Source organism: Lynx canadensis, chromosome E1, assembly GCF_007474595.2.
Source record: "Lynx canadensis isolate LIC74 chromosome E1, mLynCan4.pri.v2, whole genome shotgun sequence".
In the NCBI taxonomy this organism is placed as follows: domain Eukaryota; kingdom Metazoa; phylum Chordata; class Mammalia; order Carnivora; family Felidae; genus Lynx; species Lynx canadensis.
The window spans coordinates 39,558,555-39,577,467 of NC_044316.2; the positions used below are offsets into that span (position 1 = coordinate 39,558,555).

At 46.1% G+C, this 18,913-nt stretch overlaps 1 protein-coding gene across 1 annotated transcript; it reads right to left on the minus strand.

The window, feature by feature from the left end:
- Window positions 1–7,804: 7,804 nt before the first annotated feature.
- Window positions 7,805–12,997, minus strand: LOC115500906 (keratin, type I cuticular Ha8-like). Its single transcript, XM_030295664.2, has 7 exons — window positions 12,445–12,997; window positions 12,170–12,252; window positions 11,232–11,388; window positions 10,681–10,842; window positions 10,466–10,591; window positions 9,797–10,017; window positions 7,805–9,227 (listed from the first exon to the last, which is right to left on the minus strand). The coding sequence occupies exons 1-7, from the start codon at window positions 12,934–12,936 to the stop codon at window positions 9,095–9,097; spliced, it is 1,374 nt and encodes a 457-aa protein (XP_030151524.1). The 5' UTR covers window positions 12,937–12,997; the 3' UTR covers window positions 7,805–9,094.
- Window positions 12,998–18,913: the final 5,916 nt, after the last annotated feature.

Genomic DNA, 18,913 nt, shown 5'->3' on the forward strand with positions numbered 1-18,913 from the left:
GCAGTGAACTCAGAGCAGCCCACGGGGTTGGGGTCTGATCTACAGCTACCTTATCTGTTGCAAAAGGGTGACTCTGAAGTTGTCTAAGGAAGCAAGTGCTGTCCCCACGCAGTGTGCACTGTGTGCACCCGGAAGAAGTTGGCAAACCACAACAGGTGGTCCATCCTGACACAGCTGTGCCTGCGACACCCTCAGACACTCTGGGCCAGGAGACGGGGCTTCCAGGAAGGACACCCTCAGGGAGCTTTGTGATCTCAAACGTCCAGCTCGAGAGACTTTGAAATAGAGGCAACACTGCTGAGGTCTTCTCTATTAAGTGGCATTTAATAATATGATTACTTGGGAATCTTTAGTCTGATTTTAAATGTGTTTATTATTATCAGTCGGCTTTATTTCTGTCCCAGGTCTCCGGGTCATCAGAGACTAGCTGACAAAATAATTGTCTGTCCTTCTCTTCTCCCTCCTGCGTTGATGGCAGGCTTCCCTTATTCACATTCTAGGGCAGCACATTTGCCCTTATTTATGTCCTACCTGGGCCCATGACAAAGCCCTTTAATGCAGCATAGTAGCATGGTCAAGGCCAAGAACTCTGGGGTCAGCCTGCCTGGATTCAGATTCTGGTTCCACCATTTACTAGCTGTGAAAACTTGGCCCGATGGCTTGACCTCACTGTGCTGTGGTTTCTGCACACGCAAAACGGAGGCAGTAATAGCACCTAGCCCACAGATTTGTTTTAACCATTAAAGAATTTGATCTCTGTAAATCATTGAAAATAATGGCCAGCACGTGGCACAGTAAACACTAAATAAGTGTTGGCTGTTTTTTTTTCAAGTGGCTTTTAATCACGGGTCTAGATGCTCACACCATTTACAATTCAAAAATGCTTATTAAATTACCATTTTGTACCTATTTAAGTTAAATTAACAAAGATCAAAAAGGCTAGTGGCACAATGTTGGCAAGGTGTAAGGAAACAGGCATCGTCAAACACTGTTGGGGTGAGGGGTGAAACATGCATCCTCTTCAAGCAGTTTAGCAATATCTATGCAAATGACAATTGCACCTACCCCGTGACCCGATAATTCCACTTCAGGAATTTATCCCACAGACGCACTTACACGCGTACAAGGATAATAAGAATATTTATGGCAATATCTGGGGAGTCATAGCAGACCGAAGAGAAAATGAAACGCCTACCAAAAGAAGCCTGGTTAAGCGAATTGTAGTGCATGAATATAGTGAAAAGCTTGTAGCCATCACAGATACTAAGGTAGATATAGACACAGATCTAGATCTAGACGTAGTCATAGATATAGACGTAGACATAGACAGACATAGATATAGACATAGACATAGATTACTAACATAGAAATGACAACTACAATGGAATTTTCAGTGAAGAAAAGGCAAAATGCACAACAAGATACCCAGTATGCTACTTTTTATATTTACCCAAAGGGGGACATATGCGAGCTTACATTTATAGCGAAAATGAATCTCAGACCATAAAGTCAGGTGTGAAAAATATGTACCTTTATTTTCTTATACTTAAACCAAATTGTACTTTTAATCTTCATCCCACACTACACCAGGTAGCAGAACCTTAATTTCAGTCATCTCGAGGACCCCTTTCCAAGAGGTCACCCCAAGTGCCAAAGGCCTTTCCTCCAGGATGTTGGGAGACAGGAGGTGGGCAGGGCTCAGCCCTTGGCATTTGCATCCATCCACACGGCCACAGAGACCCACGTGGGTCCTCCTGCCCAGTTCTCGGCTGCCAGAGCTCCCCAGTTGGCCAAGGTGTCCCCATTCTCACCTATGTGGCTCTTGAGCTGTCAGATTTCCTTTTGCTCTGTTCATGCTACTCTCTGATGCACAGGGTCATCTTTCAGATTCGGTACCACCCCGGGTCTCAGGATAGTCTATGATTTTTTTCTCAGGACCTTCTGTCCAGACTCCCCTGGGGTCTTGGTGCCTCTCCACATTCTACCTGGGAAAGGGAGGACATATGCCCTCTGCTCCTACATCCTGAACCTATTATCCTCCTGCCCTTGACTCTGTATCCCAGCCCAGGAGAAGGGGTAGGGCAAGCAGGACCCACCAGCATCTAAATTCTCTTCCCTTCCCCTCCTTTTCATTCCCTGATCCCAGCGTGCCTTCCTCTAACCAGAGGACAGGACATATCCCCTTACTCATCTCATCCAAGTCCATTCTCTGGTCATCTCAGGGCTTGGACTCGTGAGACTCAAAACCCTCTTCCCTGCCTTCTACTCTGCCATCCCTCTCCCAAATCACTGAGTGCTGCTTGGGCTATAGCTACTAGAAGGGCCCCGGTGTACAGTGAGAAATACAGTGAGAATCATCTGTTAGAATCTCACAATACCTCCCCCCCCTCCCTTGTATACATATGGAAACTAATTTGTGGAGGAGGACTATTGGCTTAGTGTAGCCTTCACTTCTGTTTCAAGTTTTTTCAGGATGTGTGTTCTATGTGTATAATTTCTGTAAGCTAGGCTTTTTTCAAGAAGACCTTCTACAAACAAAAATAAAAATGCTTGTTTGTGAGAGTTAGGACACACTTGGGCTCCATTTCCCCTTTCAGGGGTCTATGTCTTTTGTGCTGAATCAGTTGGGTTCAGATGTGCCCTGTCCCAGAGTTCAGCTCTCCATAGCCCCACAGCCTCATCTTTGATTCTGGCTGACGAGGTCCCTGAGGCACTGGATTAGGAGCCATCTCCTTTGTTCTGTGCCCCCCAAAATTTGTGGATTTCCCCTCAATGTAGGAGTCCATTCCTCTGAGCTTCTCAGGGGACCACATCTTGTGGATGTGATGCTAATAAATCTCTCCCTGATCTGGCTGGAGACAGTCCTGGGGCAAAGGTGTGCTGAATGAAAAGGAGGAAAATGCAATTGTAGAAACTTGTAGAGTAGATGATTTAGGAAGTCGGGAAAATATGAAATTCTGAGTAAGTCATTATAGAATTACTTACTTGGCCCACTTCACAGATTTTATGCAATAAAAATAGGGAAATATTGACAACTCTGCTTTATTTTGCACATTGACAATCCATTATTAAATACCCTAATTCTGAAACATTCTGAAGGTCAAGTCCATCCCTGGGAGTTCATATTTTTCAGCTCAAGAGCTGCCTTCAAGTGAAAGCTTCCACTCATACTGAATCCTCAGTTTACGTCCTGGTAGTGTGCTTTGTTGTTGGCTTATGCAGAAGACCCTTGCAAGCAAGGATTTTGACTTATTACTTTTGTCTTGTTCATCTCTGGGGGCACCTGGGTGGCTCAGTTGCTTGACTATCTTGTTCATCTCTGTAATTTCCAACACGGCATCTGACTCACACAAAATGTAAACATGAAATGTAAATGTAAATGTAAACTCACAGTCAATGTAAACATGAAAGAAAGAACCAAATGAGCTCAGCTATGGAGCAAATCATACCCAGTTTTACCCTCCACAGTGCCTAGTGCATGGTGATGCTCAGCAGGTGTGTGTTGAATGAATGAATGAATGAATGAATGAACGAACAAACGTGATATGAAACCAAACAATAGCTTGTTGTTCCAATGATAGAAAATCCTTGACTTCTAAACCCTGTAGTCCTAAATCAAATCAAAATCAGGTTGACATGTTTTCTTCTAGGAATGTATTTCTATGAAAAGTCCTACAGAGCATTCAAAAGTAGATCACACTGAATTATGTGTTTAACTCATGTCCTTTTGGGAAAAGAATAGAATTATTTAATGACAGCATCAGTCGCTTTGGTTGTGCTGGTATTAGTCCTTCTCTGCTAATGATGTACTCTCCCCTCGAAAGTCATCGTCTGTCCCTTCTCAGATACTGACATTGACCCATGAAATGTTCAACACAGACAAGGCATTCAGGAGGAGTTAGCAGTGAGCTGGGGGCAGACTAGCTGGTTCAGGAACTGGCAATACACTGTCCAGTAAGGTTTGTACTAAACTGATCAAGCAAATGACATGATTTCAGCGACCCTTTCCAAATTACACTGTCAGTGACCCTGAGTGTGAAAAATAGGGACATCCAAGTCTCACATTGCAGGGTCTTCCTATTTTGTATTTTTATTCAAGTATAGTTAACATACGGTGTAATATTAGTTTCAGGTGTACAATATAGTGATCCAACAATTCTTAGAGTACTCAGTGCTCATCATGATAAGTGTACTCTTAATCGCCTCTATTTCACCACCCCCCCCCCCATCTATCTCCCTTCTGGCAACCACTGGTTTATTCTCTGTATTTAAGGGTCTGATTTTTTGTCTTTTTTTTTCTTTGTTCATCTGTTTTGTTTCTTAAATTCCACATATGAATGAAGTCATACAGTATTTGTCTTTCTCTGACTGATTTAGTTCACTTAGCATTATACCCTTTAGGTCCATCCATGTTGTTGCAAATGGCAATAAAAAGATTTCAATCTTTTTATGACTGAACAATATTCCATGGTGTATGGAATATCTCCATCCATTCATCTATCGATGGACATTTAGGCTGCTTCCATGTCTTGGCTATGGTAAATAATGTTGCGATAAACTTAGGGGTGCATATATCTTTTCAAATCAGTGTTTTCATTTTCTTTGGGTGAATACCCAGTAGTGGAATTACTGAATCACACGATAATTCTATTTTTAGTTTTTTGAGGAAGAAGGGTCTCTCTTTAAAAGGCAGCTCAATCACTCAAAGGAACAGAGGATAAATACATAAGTGATATCATGAGAGTTGCTTTGTAGCCAAGCAATCTAGGTCTGAGTCCTGGCTCAGCCACTTGCCAAATCATATCTTTAGACAAGCTATTTAACCTCTGTGAGCTTTACTACTTCATATTTTAAAAGCAGTTACAATGCCTACCATGTAAGAATGCTAGAGAGTGGTATTAGCTTCTCAGGAAGAAGCGGCAGCACTTAACATCAGGTAGGAGGGAGCTACCACTATATAAAATTCCATTTGGGGGCACCTGGGTGGATCAGTCGGTTAAGCATCCAACCTTGGCTCAGGTCATAATCTCACGGTTTGTGAGTTTGAGCCCCAAGTCGGGCTCTGTGCTGACAGCTCAGAGCCTGGAACCTGCTTTGGATTCGGTGTCTCCTTCTCTCTCTGCCCTTCTGCTCGTGCTCTCTCTCTCTCTCTCTCTCTCTCTCTCAAAAATAAACATTTAAAAAAATTTTTTTAAACCTCAATTTAAAAATTGTGCAGTTCTTGGACAGCAACATGCAGAAGGTTGAAACTAGACCACTTTCTCACACCATTTACAAAAATAAACTCAAAATGGATAAAGGACCTAAATGTGAGACAGGAAACCATCAGAACCTTAGAGGAGAAAGCAGGAAAAGACCTCTCTGACCTCAGCCGTAGCAATCTCTTACTCGACACATCCCCAAAGGCAAGGGAATTAAAAGCAAAAGTGAATTACTGGGACCTTATGAAGATAAAAAGCTTCTGCACAGCAAAGGAAACAACCAACAAAACTAAAAGGCAACCAACGGAATGGGAAAAGATATTTGCAAATGACATATCGGACAAAGGGCTAGTATCTAAAATCTATAAAGAGCTCACCAAACTCCACACCCGAAAAACAAATAACCCAGTGAAGAAATGGGCAGAAAACATGAATAGACACTTCTCTAAAGAAGACATCCAGATGGCCAACAGGCACATGAAAAGATGTTCAGCGTCGCTCCTTATCAGGGAAATACAAATCAAAACCACACTCAGGTATCACCTCACGCCAGTCAGAGTGGCCAAAATGAACAAATCAGGAGACTATAGATGCTGGAGAGGATGTGGAGAAACGGGAACCCTCTTGCACTGTTGGTGGGAATGCAAATTGGTGCAGCCGCTCTGGAAAGCAGTGTGGAGGTTCCTCAGAAAATTAAAAATAGACCTACCCTATGACCCAGCAATAGCACTGCTAGGAATTTATCCAAGGGATACAGGAGTACTGATGCATAGGGGCACTTGTACCCCAATGTTCATAGCAGCACTCTCAACAATAGCCAAATTATGGAAAGAGCCTAAATGTCCATCAACTGATGAATGGATAAAGAAATTGTGGTATATATACACAATGGAATACTATGTGGCAATGAGAAAAAATGAAATATGGCCTTTTGTAGCAACGTGGATGGAACTGGAGAGTGTAATGCTAAGTGAAATAAGCCATACAGAGAAAGACAGATACCATATGGTTTCACTCTTATGTGGATCCTGAGAAACTTAACAGGAACCCATGGGGGAGGGGAAGGAAAAAAAAAAAAAAAAGAGGTTAGAGTGGGAGAGAGCCAAAGCATAAGAGACTGTTAAAAACTGAGAACAAACTGAGGGTTGATGGGGGGTGGGAGGGAGGGGAGGGTGGGTGATGGGTATTGAGGAGGGCACCTTTTGGGATGAGCACTGGGTGTTGTATGGAAACCAATTTGTCAATAAATTTCATATATATAAAAAATAAATAAATAAATAAATAAATAAAAACCATTAAAAAAAAAATTGTGCAGTTCTATTCAAATATTTAACCATCAAAGAGGAAGAGAGCAAAGCAGGTTCTGTGTTTGACGTAGATGTTGCTGTTCACAAGAAGCAAAGAAATGCACCAGACACAGAGTCAGGGGACTTAAAGTTGGCCAGAAGCAGGAGCCTCGGTCTTTCTAAAAGGCAGTGCTCCAAAGGTGGGCCCCAACACAACAGGCCCCATCTCATTCATTTTGCTTCTCAGAAAAAGCCAAGGTTGCAGAGGAAGCTTTCTAGCTCAAATCATGGACAAAAACCAAGCCAGTTTCTGGAAAGACTCCTGTTCCTGCCCCCAACCCAAGCCAGTCAATCAACATCAGGCAAGATGGGGCCTTGTTATCATGAGAAGTTCTTCCTGCAAGTCACCCCTCACCACCAAGACCACATTCAACACTGGAAGTTGTAGCTCCTAAATGCCAAGAAGCATTTTGTCCCCATGAGGATGAAGCTGCCTTGAGCCATCCCAGTCTTACTCTGACATGGGTATGTGAAGTGATTTCATTTCCCCATATTGCCCTTTCTCGTATGATGGCACAATATCTGAGAAGGGAGGCTAACAGGAGCTATTTTTTTTCAAGCAGCTATCAACCACATTCAGAAATCAGGACTGCAAACAGGCATAATCTGCACTCCCCCAAAAACGTAGCCTCCAAAATGAAGTTCTACAAGAATCACAGTGGCTCTTAGAATTACTGAGTGCCCAGGGCAGTAAGGTACATTTGCACATCACGTCACCACTGGTGGACCCAAAGGGGGAAAAAGGAAACGAGAGCACCCATACAACTGGGCCCTGTCTTCTTGGATGGATTCAATATAAGGGAGTTGCTAAGAAGGCTCTGCCTCCCACCCCTGAAGCAAAATTTTCTCATTCTTTGAACTAATGCAGATACTCAAATCAAATTTGCTCTGGAAAACAAGTTATTAAGTACACAATTTCATTTCTGATCGCCTATAGCTGCTAAAGGAAACTAATTCTAGCTGCCCAGAGGAAACAGCCTGAGGCCACAGGTGAATTGTGAGCAGTCTGGCTCAGCACCCACACTCCTAATTATATGACACTGGCTCTGCATGAGGTCAATATGGTGCTTTCTCCTTTTCAGACTTTTTAAATTTCTATCATCTCACTTAATCCTAGAATCCATAACAGATCTAGGATGTGAGTGGGAAAGATGACATAACCCTCACTGTATGGCAGGGGAAAACGCTGAGTTAAGTGATGATTCTCAAGCCCCGTAACAAGTCAGAGATAAAGTCAGGAAGACACATTCATTCTTTCAACAGATGTTTATTAAGCATCTACTCTGTACCAAGCAGTGAGCTAGGCTCCAGGGAAGCAGCAGTGCATGAATGCTAATCTCCAGTAAGCATTTCAGTGAGGAAACAATGGAAGAGCTGGCGATTTTAGCTGTTGATGATGACAATAAGCAAGACAGAGAGTGACGAGGCTGTTGAGTATGTGGACTGATGGCCAAGCAAGAGCTCTCATAAGCAGTAACATTTCTGCCGAGGCCTGAATAACAAGAAAGAGAGGGGAAGCATTCCAGGAAGGAGGAAGAACAGGGTCCGGTCTCAGGGATGTCCAATGGAACATACTGGCCAATGTGGTGGCATTGTGGTCAGGAAGGGGGAGGGTGGGAAGACACGAGGTGGGAGCAGAGAAGGTAAATAAGAATAAAAACTTTGACAATATTGTAATAATACATTTTCCATCACCCTAAATCATCAGGCTTAGCAATGGTTTAATATTTCAGGAGAAACTACTAGAAAAAAATAAAGTCCTTGTCCAAATTTTACTGTAAAGTTAGATGAAGAGAGAAGTATAGCCAGACAATAGTTATGAGAGTCCAGATTTCTAGAGAAGAGAGATTTCTTAATCTGAAAGTTCTCTTTACATAGCAAGAGGCCAGCCTGGTCCTTTGTCAAAGAAAGGAACTCTGAGTGAAGAGAGCTCAGATCTGATACAGGGAACTCCCACCTTACTAGAGAGGAAATGAAGCCACTTCCAAGGCGGGGCGGCAGAAGGACAGGAGGAAGGAAGTGGATGAGGAATTGTTCACATATGTCATATCTAGTTTCATTGCCCCCCTCACTGGGGCCATTATCTGGGGCTGCAGATGTTAGAAACAGAATCAGTACATCGGGGCGGGGGCGGGGGGGGGAGCCCAAACAGTGAAGTTTGGTTCTCACTTTCCTGGCCACAAACTGGAAATTTTTCAAGCTAAAGTTGGTGCTTGAAATGCAAATGCAGTTTCAGGTCCTGCCCCATCCTCACCCCGTGATACTTCTTCAATCTGATCCAATGCCTGAGTCTCTCCAATGTAGATAGTCCCACCAGTGGTGGCTGGGATCCGGCCACTGAGAGCATGGAGCTAATCTGGGAAAATCTGGAGCTGGGAAAGAAGCCTCCTGACCAAGATTCCACTTCTCCTGATATCTTGTGGCCTTTGGACAGGCTCTGCATGCAGAAAGTCAGCAATAGTTAGAAGCCATATTTTCTGGATGTATAACAAGCATTTCTCTTTAGGCATCCCCTTGCCCTAACCACCCTTGCTGGTACACGGGCACTCAGAATCGGTTCCCGGTGCTGACTCCACAGGTCGACCCAGGCCCACAAGCAGTGCGGGGGGCACAGCTTGGACGAGGCGCACAGGGGGGAGTCACAAAGGCAGCAGAGGTGGAGCATGGATTGCAAGGGAGTCTGTGGAGAGAGAGAAAAGGTGAATGAAGTGAGGGATGGGAAATGAATGATGTGTGAGAGAGCACAAGGAAGGAGTCCCCCTCTTTAAAACTACAGGACGGGAACCCAACAGATGCCCTAGCCATTGACCCCCTATTCTGCACCCCTAGTGCTAGACTGAGGGATCTCTATCTACAATGTCATCCAGAGTTAAGGTTTTCTAGACGAGAATCGGGTTCTAGCCTACAAGATAAAAAATACAAACAAAGATTAAAAAGAGAGCAAAAGTGAGTTCAACAAACCTGCTGGGATCTATACTCAAATTGCCTGTTCAAGATACAGCCATGTTTCTACTCTCACCAGTGAATGGCTAGCCAAGCAGCCCCACTGGAGACCTGGCAATGGATCCTAATGGATGGTCACTCCCTTCATATTCCGTCAATGAGGCAGAGTGTGAGAAGAGGAAGGGCAATGGGTCACTCAACAGGAGCACAGACTGCCTTCTGGTTTGTAGACAACACCACTGTTACCGTAAGGAACTCATAAGAATTGGGCAAATGATTGGCCAAGAGTGCCTAGATCACACATACTTGCAATCCTCACTCTCCAGAAGTTTCCGGTACGTGGCAATCTCACTCTCCAGCCGGGCCTTGACGTCCAGCAGCACCTGGTACTCCTGGTTCTGTCGCTCCAGGTCAGCCCGGATCTCAGACAGCTGCTCCTCCACGTCGCGGATCAGGATCTGCATCTGGGCCAGCTCGGTGCCGAAGCGTGCATCCGACTCACACAGGGAGTTCTGCAGACAGTCCTTCTGTAGTGGCAAATAACCGGGTAAGAGATCGAAGTGTCCCAGAATTCAGCAGTAGGAATCATGGCCAACCTCACCATGTCATAAGACATGCCCAGAACTCTGGAGAAATCGCTGCCCATATCACCACGACTTTTCACAAAATTCTACCTGGAGGAAGTGTTCATCCCTGTATTCCCAATACCTGACCAAGTAGATACCCAGTGACGTCTTGTGGAACGAAGGCCTGAATCGCCACCCTTTATTGTAAAGGAAGTGGAGTTGGCTTTTTAAAGGAACCGGTTTTCGGGGTCAAACCAACCTTGATGGCGAGGCATCTCCCCCAGGGAGAGAGGGACCCAGCCCCTGAGTTCTGATTGTTAGTGGGACTGATGAGTGGGACTTCTAAGACACGCTGCTGCCAGGCCGTGGCCCGTGGCACCAGCAGCACAGTGAGGGCAGAGGACCGTACCAGGCTGTGCTGGGCCTGAAGCTCCACCTCCAGGGCGTTCACCGTGCGCCTCAGCTCCAGGATCTCCGACTGGCAGCACTGCAGCTCCTCGGAGCAGGACATGTCCTGCTTGCTGATGCTCTCGGACTGAAGCACAAGAGCACAGAGATGTCACATCACCCCCCTGCCCAGGTGGAAGCCGGGGGGCCCTCCCTATTCCGAGGCGGCACCCTCACCTGATCTTGGAACCACTGCTCCACGTCGTTGTGGCCGGTCTGCATCATGGCCTCGTAGTGGCACCGCATCTCGTCCAGCACCCTGCTCAGGTCCACGGTGGGCTCCGCGTCCAGCTTAATCTGGAGCTTGTCTCCCAGCTGGCCCCTCAGGATGTGGACTTCCTGTGGGCACAGAAGGACCAACACTCTGAGTGAGGAAAGGGCTTTGGACAGAGCAGATGGCACCTGAACCCCTTCTCTGATGAGCAGCATGAGGGGTGAGCCCACTTGTGCACGATGTGAAAGATCTTGTCCAGAATCCACTGGGAAGAGCCCAGTGGGTCACCTTCTTAAATTCACAAGGCAAACCTTTAGAGACAAGGAACCCCCCCCCCCCCCCCCCCCGCTACCTCTGCTACATCCTACAGAGTCAGCCTGACTCCCACACCCAGATCAACCCCTCATCCTGATGCCAACTGAGCCTGGCTTCTAATCCTACAGCCACAGGGTGGGCGGTGCTCCCTTCTCTCCTCAGTGCCCTCTCCCATGGGTCTGCAGCCCCAAGCCCAGACCTGCTCGTGGTTGCTCTTGAGGCAGAGCATCTCCTCCTTCAGGGACTCCTGCTGGGCCTCCAGGTCGGCCTTGGCCAGGCTCAGGTCATCCAGGAGCTTGTGCATCCCACACATGTCTGCCTCCACCACCTGGCGTAGGGACAGCTCACTCTCGTGCCTTCCAGGACAGGAGATGAAAGGTCAGCAGAATGACAAGGACAGTCCCTTTCAGCTGCCCCCAGTTTCCATTTCCTTCACCAATTATGATCCTCATTTGCTCACTGTGCTCAGCACTGGCTTCAGAGATTAATTAGACTCAACCCCTCTACTCAATCAGCTCATGGTCTAGCAAGGTATTCATAGTAGGTATCATTTTTACCATTGGGCATTGAAGAAACTTTGGTTCCAAAAGATGAATTAGCTTGCATGAGATCATGTATTTCAGGATCCAATACAGGACTCACACCGTTAGGTTAAGCAACATCCAGGTACCTGGTCAATGATTTGCTCCCTTATTCCTTGTGTTGGGCTACTTGTCTATCTCTGACCTTTGTCTGGTAGAAATGCCTGGTATTTGAGGTCCCCATAGATAAATTTGGACCCTGACCTATCTGTAAATGGTTCCTCTAACTTACATGTGAAATTCAGTGACTGTCCTTGCTCAGTTTATTCTTGAAATCACCTTATTCTGCTCCTGATGAGTGAGCTCAAGCAGCCTTACCTTCCATTTTAGAGAAGTAAATGAAGGAGGCATAACTCTAGGCTACACCATACATACTGAATTTGATGTGTTTTTTTTCCTCAGCCACTTTCTATTAGTTTTGTTTGTAATAAAAATTTTTATTTGGAGAATTTAGGAAAGAAGAAACAGGACAGTAACTCAGTCAATTAAGTAGTTGGCCATTGTGACTTAGGGTAGAGGAAGGAGTCACTCTGAGACCTCTTCCAGCCCTACTTACTTGATTCTAAAGTCATCGGCAGCCAGCTTGGCATTGTCAACTTGAATAATGAGCCTGGTATTCTCAGCCTTGCTGCACAGGATCTGTGGAAAACCAGGAAGACAGTTCATGCACAAAACATCATACTCTGGGCTCCAGCTCTATGGGTGACATCTACACTTATGCTCAAGAGAACCCAAGAACACAAACACCCTTGAGTCTTCAATGGCCCTTTGACTGCCATGCCCTTCCACCTTCCTCAGACCCAGCATACCCCAGGCTACTTCAGACCTCACCTTCTGCTGGAGCTCCTCGATGGTCCGGAAGTACGACTGGTAGTCTGGACACACGCTGGACTCGTGGCATTTGCTCGACTCTCGGATCTTGGTCTCCAGCTCCGCGTTCTCCCGCTCCAGCTGACGCACCTTCTCCAGGTAGTTGGCCAGGCGGTCGTTCAGGAACTGCATGGTCACCTTCTCGTGGCCGTTCGGGGCGCCTTCCCCATAGTTCCCACACACTCCGATGTTGCCGGGAATGTCGCGGGTCCCTGGCAAGGGGCAAGCGGTTTGGCAGCTGTAGGGCACACAGAGGCTGGGTCGGCCGAGAGGAGTTGTCCCCACACGCACCCGGTTGGCATGTGCCAGGGTGGCAGACAGGCACAGGGAGGCAGCCTTGGCCTCTGCCCCAGGCTGGCCCCCAACGTCAATGCAGGAACCGCAGACATTTGCAGCTTCGGGCATCTGAGTGCTGCCCAGACAGCGGGATGAGCTGATGTAGCAGGAGGTCATGGTGTGGGCTGAGGTAGCACAGGAGCTTCAGAGCAGCTGTGAAGGCCGAGCCACTGAGTGTGACAACCCCTTTCCCTGCTAGGCCTTTTATACCCCATCCCAGGTGGGTGTTGGCTCAATGCTTTGACCTCAGCGCCTTGATTCTCTACCTACTGTTGTACTGTCATCCTGTTACTCAGCTGTTGGTTTACCATTAAGAGTTCCTCGCCTCATTAAAGGAATGTGGATGAATTTGAGGTGCCTCCTGGCTCTTTGATATCAGGTTGTCTGCTGATGGGAAGTAAGAAACTTTTATTATTTTTCAAAGAACAAAATCCTTTTAGCCATCAGATGTTCATACCTTGACTAGAGCTGATGTGCCCACACTGAAGGCATGACTGTTCCTGTTGGTCATAGGATAAACCCTATGAGAACAATGGTGCCCACCTGGGTTAAGACTAAACCAGCCTTCTCTATCCAGGGAAGAGCCTGGTTTCGGGCTGATAGATGTTATGGGTTTTGGTCATCAAAAACTTCACATTTCTTCTTTCTTCTCTTTGCCTTTCAAACTCACTTTGAGGGGCAATAAGACTTTGGTAAGTCCATTCATTCAACATGCATCTCGTGGCACATCCCATGTGCAAGGCACTATGCCATGCCCCTGTCATACAACTAGTTAAGCCTGACATAGTTCCTGTCCATCAGGAAGCAACCCAAACTTAGGTAGCCATGGATGTTTTAAATAGGTTGTCTGCAAAGATCATCAGTACAAGGGTGACCTTGAACCTTGCCTGATCTGGACCAGGAAAGATAAGCTCAATAAGCCAGAAACAAGCAAAAATGAACAATAACCTTTTTACATTCCAAGGCTGTGAAACTCAATGGACATTGAGTTATCAGAGTCAGTATGGTGGTTTTTCCTGCCCTTCTTCCTTGATTCTAAAATTCTTTACTGAGCACTTAACATATGTGTTAGGGGGCTTATCAACAATATTGTTTAATCCTTCCTACCATCCTGTAAGGTGGATATTCTTACCATAACTTTACAAAAGAAAGAAAAGACATTGAGGACCAGAGATGTGAAGTTGTTTTTCTAAGATCAACCCCCTTATAAAGTGGCAAAGCCTGTTGTTAATATCAGTTTCTTTCAACTCCAGAGCCCATTCTTGTTCTCTTCACCTTGCACACCCCCCAATAAGGGAATAAGTGTGTCATTGCCAGAATTAAGAAGGATTATAAGGTCTAGAAATGTACAAGAAGTTGAAATTAAGAGATAAAATAAGAATTTAACATTCTATATTATTCTTTGTGTCTCAGAAAATACAAATGTTGAGATACCAGAACAATAGGGCAAGGCTTCTCCAAGGACCATGCAGAAGGATGCCCAGGAGAAATCTCCATCCCCAAAATTATTATACATCTCATACCCCACTAGCTCTTGGCATCAGAGAGCCAAGACTGCTGACTACTAAGGTCCCAAAAGTTCTCTCTTAAAATTTGTGGCAGGAGATAGATTGCCCCCTAGGACTGAGAAAGACCTAATATGGAGTAAAACTAAGTTATCAGAGTCAGTATGGGGGTTATAACTAAATCTTCGTGAAAATGAATATTTTCCAGTGCTCTAAGCATTGAGCAAAAGCGGAATAGACATCTCTATAGGGACCAGATCTGTATATATGAAACAAACTATTGGAGTTCTATCAAGAAGAAATACAGAAGTCTGAGACTTCTGTTCAGAATGGGTTTCCCAGGAAGGGTAACTAGTGGTCAGCTCTGTCCTAAGGGTTACTCAGAGCTCATCAATGAATAACTCTTTATAGACATCATAATTAGAAGACCTCACCAGGCCAGCCCATCTCATCCTTCAGAGGCCTTTGGGTGCGATCTGCATAGGTTACATCTTCAAACACTGCTTTGTTACTCTCCTCTGTCTCATCACATAGCAACAAGCTTCTCTATAAACCAGGGAACTAGACTTATAAAGTCATTTCTTTTGACCCGCTAAATCGAATCTATCTTTTGACTTTATTCTCTAGCAGGATTCATTCCATTAGCTAAAACTCATGATTTCCTCCATCTCAAAATACACAACACTTGTTACTGCATAACATCGCCACTGAGGCTTTCTATGTCGAGGTGATGCTCCTCTGTACTGAAGCTTCATCATGGTCCTGGCTTGGGCTTCAACCGAGTGTGCTGTTTTGCATAATGACACTGATGTTGCGTGTCTCTTTGTAAAGTTGCTTGGTTCCACTGAGTTGCATTTTTCTCAAAGGAGGTGAGTGTGGGGTGAAGATCCTTGCCCTCGTATCTAAGACTGCCTTTCTTCCCAACCCTTTAAAAAGAGTCCCTGTGGCCCTTGGTAACCAAACATGAGCCAGAGTCAGTGACAAGAAGTGGCGAAGATGGAGTGTGAGAGACAGAAGCCTGTAGCCCTCCTTCACTCACCTGTGTGCACACAGTTCTCTCACTGAGTCTGACTTCAAAAATACCAGTCTCTAGAAGCAGGAAGCCTACTGCAGATGGAAAGGCAGAGCTGTGGTCTTGGGATGCTGTTTTCAAACATGGTGGTGTTACAGACGGATGCATCTCAACCAGTGGGAGGGAAAGGTGTGGACCTGTAGACTAGCCCCCAGGAATCGTGCCTAGCCCACAGCCTACTTTTTCTATGCTGTGGCTCCTGCTGCAGGAAGATGCGTGAGGCATCCAAGGGTTTGTGCCCTGTAAGGGAACCTCGCCCATCACATAATATAGGGGGTGCAAAAGTCGAAGACAGCTCCTGTGTGTGGAGCCTCATACTGCCGTGTCCTCTGGGTGTTAGGAAGTGGTGACAGAGAAAACTGTAGGTCAAGAAAATCATGAAGACTCTTAAAAGAAGAGTAATAAATAATAATAATAAGTAATAAATGATCTATTATTCTAGGTATGCAACTCTTGAGGCTTTGATGAATGGAAAAAGCACACTTTTATTCAAATTAGATAGGATTTTACCATCAGGTTTCTTAGATCCAGCTCCATAATCCACAAATTTTATCCACTTAATCAATGTTGTTTTCCTCCTACCATGACATCATCTAGACACTAAGAGCGCGTCTATAAAAGACACAGTCCCTGCCTTAGAGTAGGGGAGACATTTGTGACAAGGCACCACAGTGGCCTGTGGAGGTGGTGCCACACTCACTCTGAGGCCTTCAGACATGTTATCATCTTTCTCCCTGTTACCCATTACCCTGCGGATGGCCCCAGAGCAGAATCCACTTTCCCCTTGCAGCTGTCTATTCCGAATACCAAGTAATTCTCTGTGGCACCAGCTGGGTGTCCTATAGTTCAATTTAATCCCTATGTTACCCACCTGGATTTAGCATCAGATCTCACAAGGTAAAGGCTCAGTCCCACAAGGCTGCCCTTCTTCAGACACCAATCGTAAGTTCCAGGTTGTCACCTGTCCTTCTGAATGACTGGCTATAACTCAGTGTTCCCGTGACCCCTTCCTTGGGTTTGATAATTTGCTGGAATGACTCCCAGAACTCAGGGAAACATTCATGTTTACCAGTTTAGCATCAAGTATATGATAAAGGACATGAAGAATAGCCTGATAAAGAGACACATAGGGCAAGATATGTGGGGAGGGGTGCAGAACTTTCATGCCCTCTCTGAACGAGCCAGGCTCCCTGCACCCCCATGCGTTTGTCTTTGTACAGTGTTTATGTATCCTACTCAGCAGAACTTTCCATACACTTCATGGCAGAATCAGTAAGGAGTTTGTTCACAAGAGCTTCCCCACGGCCATCAGAGGTCTGGGAGAAAGAGCACCCAGCCACCGGGGGGCTGGGGGGAGGTAGGGAGGGGGACTCTGTGAGGAATCCACCTTCTCATATTCTTTGGGTACCTATAAAGGTACTCTTTATACCTTGAGTATATGAGTATAGTATAGTATAGTATAGTATAGTATATGAGTATGAGTATAGTCTCATACTCTTCGGGTACCTATATAGGTACTCTTCGGGTACCTATAAAGGGATGGCCAGGGTCATAATGTTGAATCTGGTGTGTGGTTGAAGCCTGTGAGAGTAGAGCCACTCCCCTGGGCAACGTGGACACCCATCCAATATGTCCCTCACCTGCAGAGGAAGGGCATTCACAGAAAGGAAAGAAGCATTCAAGGGCTTAGGTCCTCCTTGGCCTAGCGTCTGGGAAGGAGCTCCTGGGAGCCCAGGGGCTGGGTATGGTATCCAGCAGACAGAAGGAAATGGGAGCTAGAAAGAGAGGGTGTCAGACAAGATCCCTTTCCTCCCAGAACCATGAGATTGGACAGGTCTGTGTGCCCCACAAGCAGGCTGTGAGTTGGGTCTTCTAGACTCATGTCCCATAGATCCCTTTTGCTATTATCAAGGTAGAGCTGAATCCCCTCTCAACCACCCATCCTCCACCCAGCCACAGGGAATCTGGGGTCCTTTATGCACTCTTGACCAGTATCAGAGTGCCAGAATGCTCCAAGTCCTGGCCATGGAACTTAGTGCCTGAGGACAGGTGACCCAAAAGGCAGGACCTAATTATTTGGCCCCTTCTGCACCCCAGGAGAGCCTCCTTCTAGGGCTGACAAGGCAGGATTAGGGCTGTGTTTTCATTTAAGGAGGGGGTATTTCTGGACAGCCTCTGCTCCCAGCGCTGCCCCTCACTAGCCAGGTGGCCCAGAGAAAGTCAGCCAGCTCTTCTGGTCCCTGGTTCCCCACTGAAAATACAAGCTCTGGAACAGACCATGGGCTTGAACTCTTGAGCACAACCCAAGTAAGAATTACACTGCACATTTTGCAACTATACATGTGCAAAACACACATACATATTATTTTCTATTCTGTTCTCTCCTTCTCTCACTCTCTTGCTCTCTCTCTCTCGCCCTCTCTCTAGCTGATCAAAATCCACTAAAATGACTTCACAGACCATCAATGGATCACAGCCATAGTTTAAAATACACCACACAGGTGCCCACTGTAACTCGGTGAAATAACCTGACAACAGTAGACACACACAACAGGCAGCTTCATTTATTAATTCATTCTTTTAACTTATTGGCCAGGAACCAGAAGAGAGATGTAGCTCCCCAAGTGCTGCAGAAGGAAAATGGCCCCGCTGAGAGAACTTGAACGTCAAAACACAGGCAGAAGTCATGAGAAGCCGCAGAGCCTCAGGGACTCCCCACCCCAGAGATGAGCCGTCTGTAAGGTGGGTGTCAGCCACGGGGGGGTCTCCGGCTTCCCGTGTCTGTCATGTGCGGCGACAGGAAGGTCCCCACTGCCCTGTGTACGGGATCTGCTGCTACCACGGCAGCCTTGGGCTCACAGGGTGGGCTCAAGGAGGAGGTGCCGTGTGGGGCTTGTGGGGTGCAGGTCACGGGACACGCTTGTGGGTCGCCCGAGGGAGCGGCATGTGGATTGAAGGCATTCTGCAACCCAGATGCACAGAGACGTCCATCCTCAAGCCCAGCAGCTAAGAAAAGACAGACTTGGCCTGAGTCCCTGCCCTCCTGCCTTACTAGCTCAGGCCCCGGGGCCAATTGCGTTCTTTGAGCCCCGTATCTTCATCTACAATAACAAGGACGGTAATGTTAACTGCATGGCCTGCTATTAAGTCTTAGGGAAAATAATGCTGAAATCCATAGGAAGAGAGACAACAGGGCTCATCAGAGAGGACTGGGTCTTCTGTTCACAGATAGGTGCTCTTCCTACATGCAACACTCCAAATACTTTCCTGCCACATGAGTTCTTTGCTGCCATCATTCTCTGAGCCTCAGTTTCCTCGATTACAAACTGGGGCCCCTTGTACCCTCACATACTCCTTCAGCTGTGGCACAAGCAAAATTGACTAGGCCTGATAGAGATGAGGGGAGTCCAGTCAGATTTTTTTTTTTAGTTAAAGAAAAGTGGCATGTCTTTATTTTAATTTTTTTAAATGTTTTTATTTATTTTTGAGACAGAGAGAGAGCATAAGCAGGGGAGGG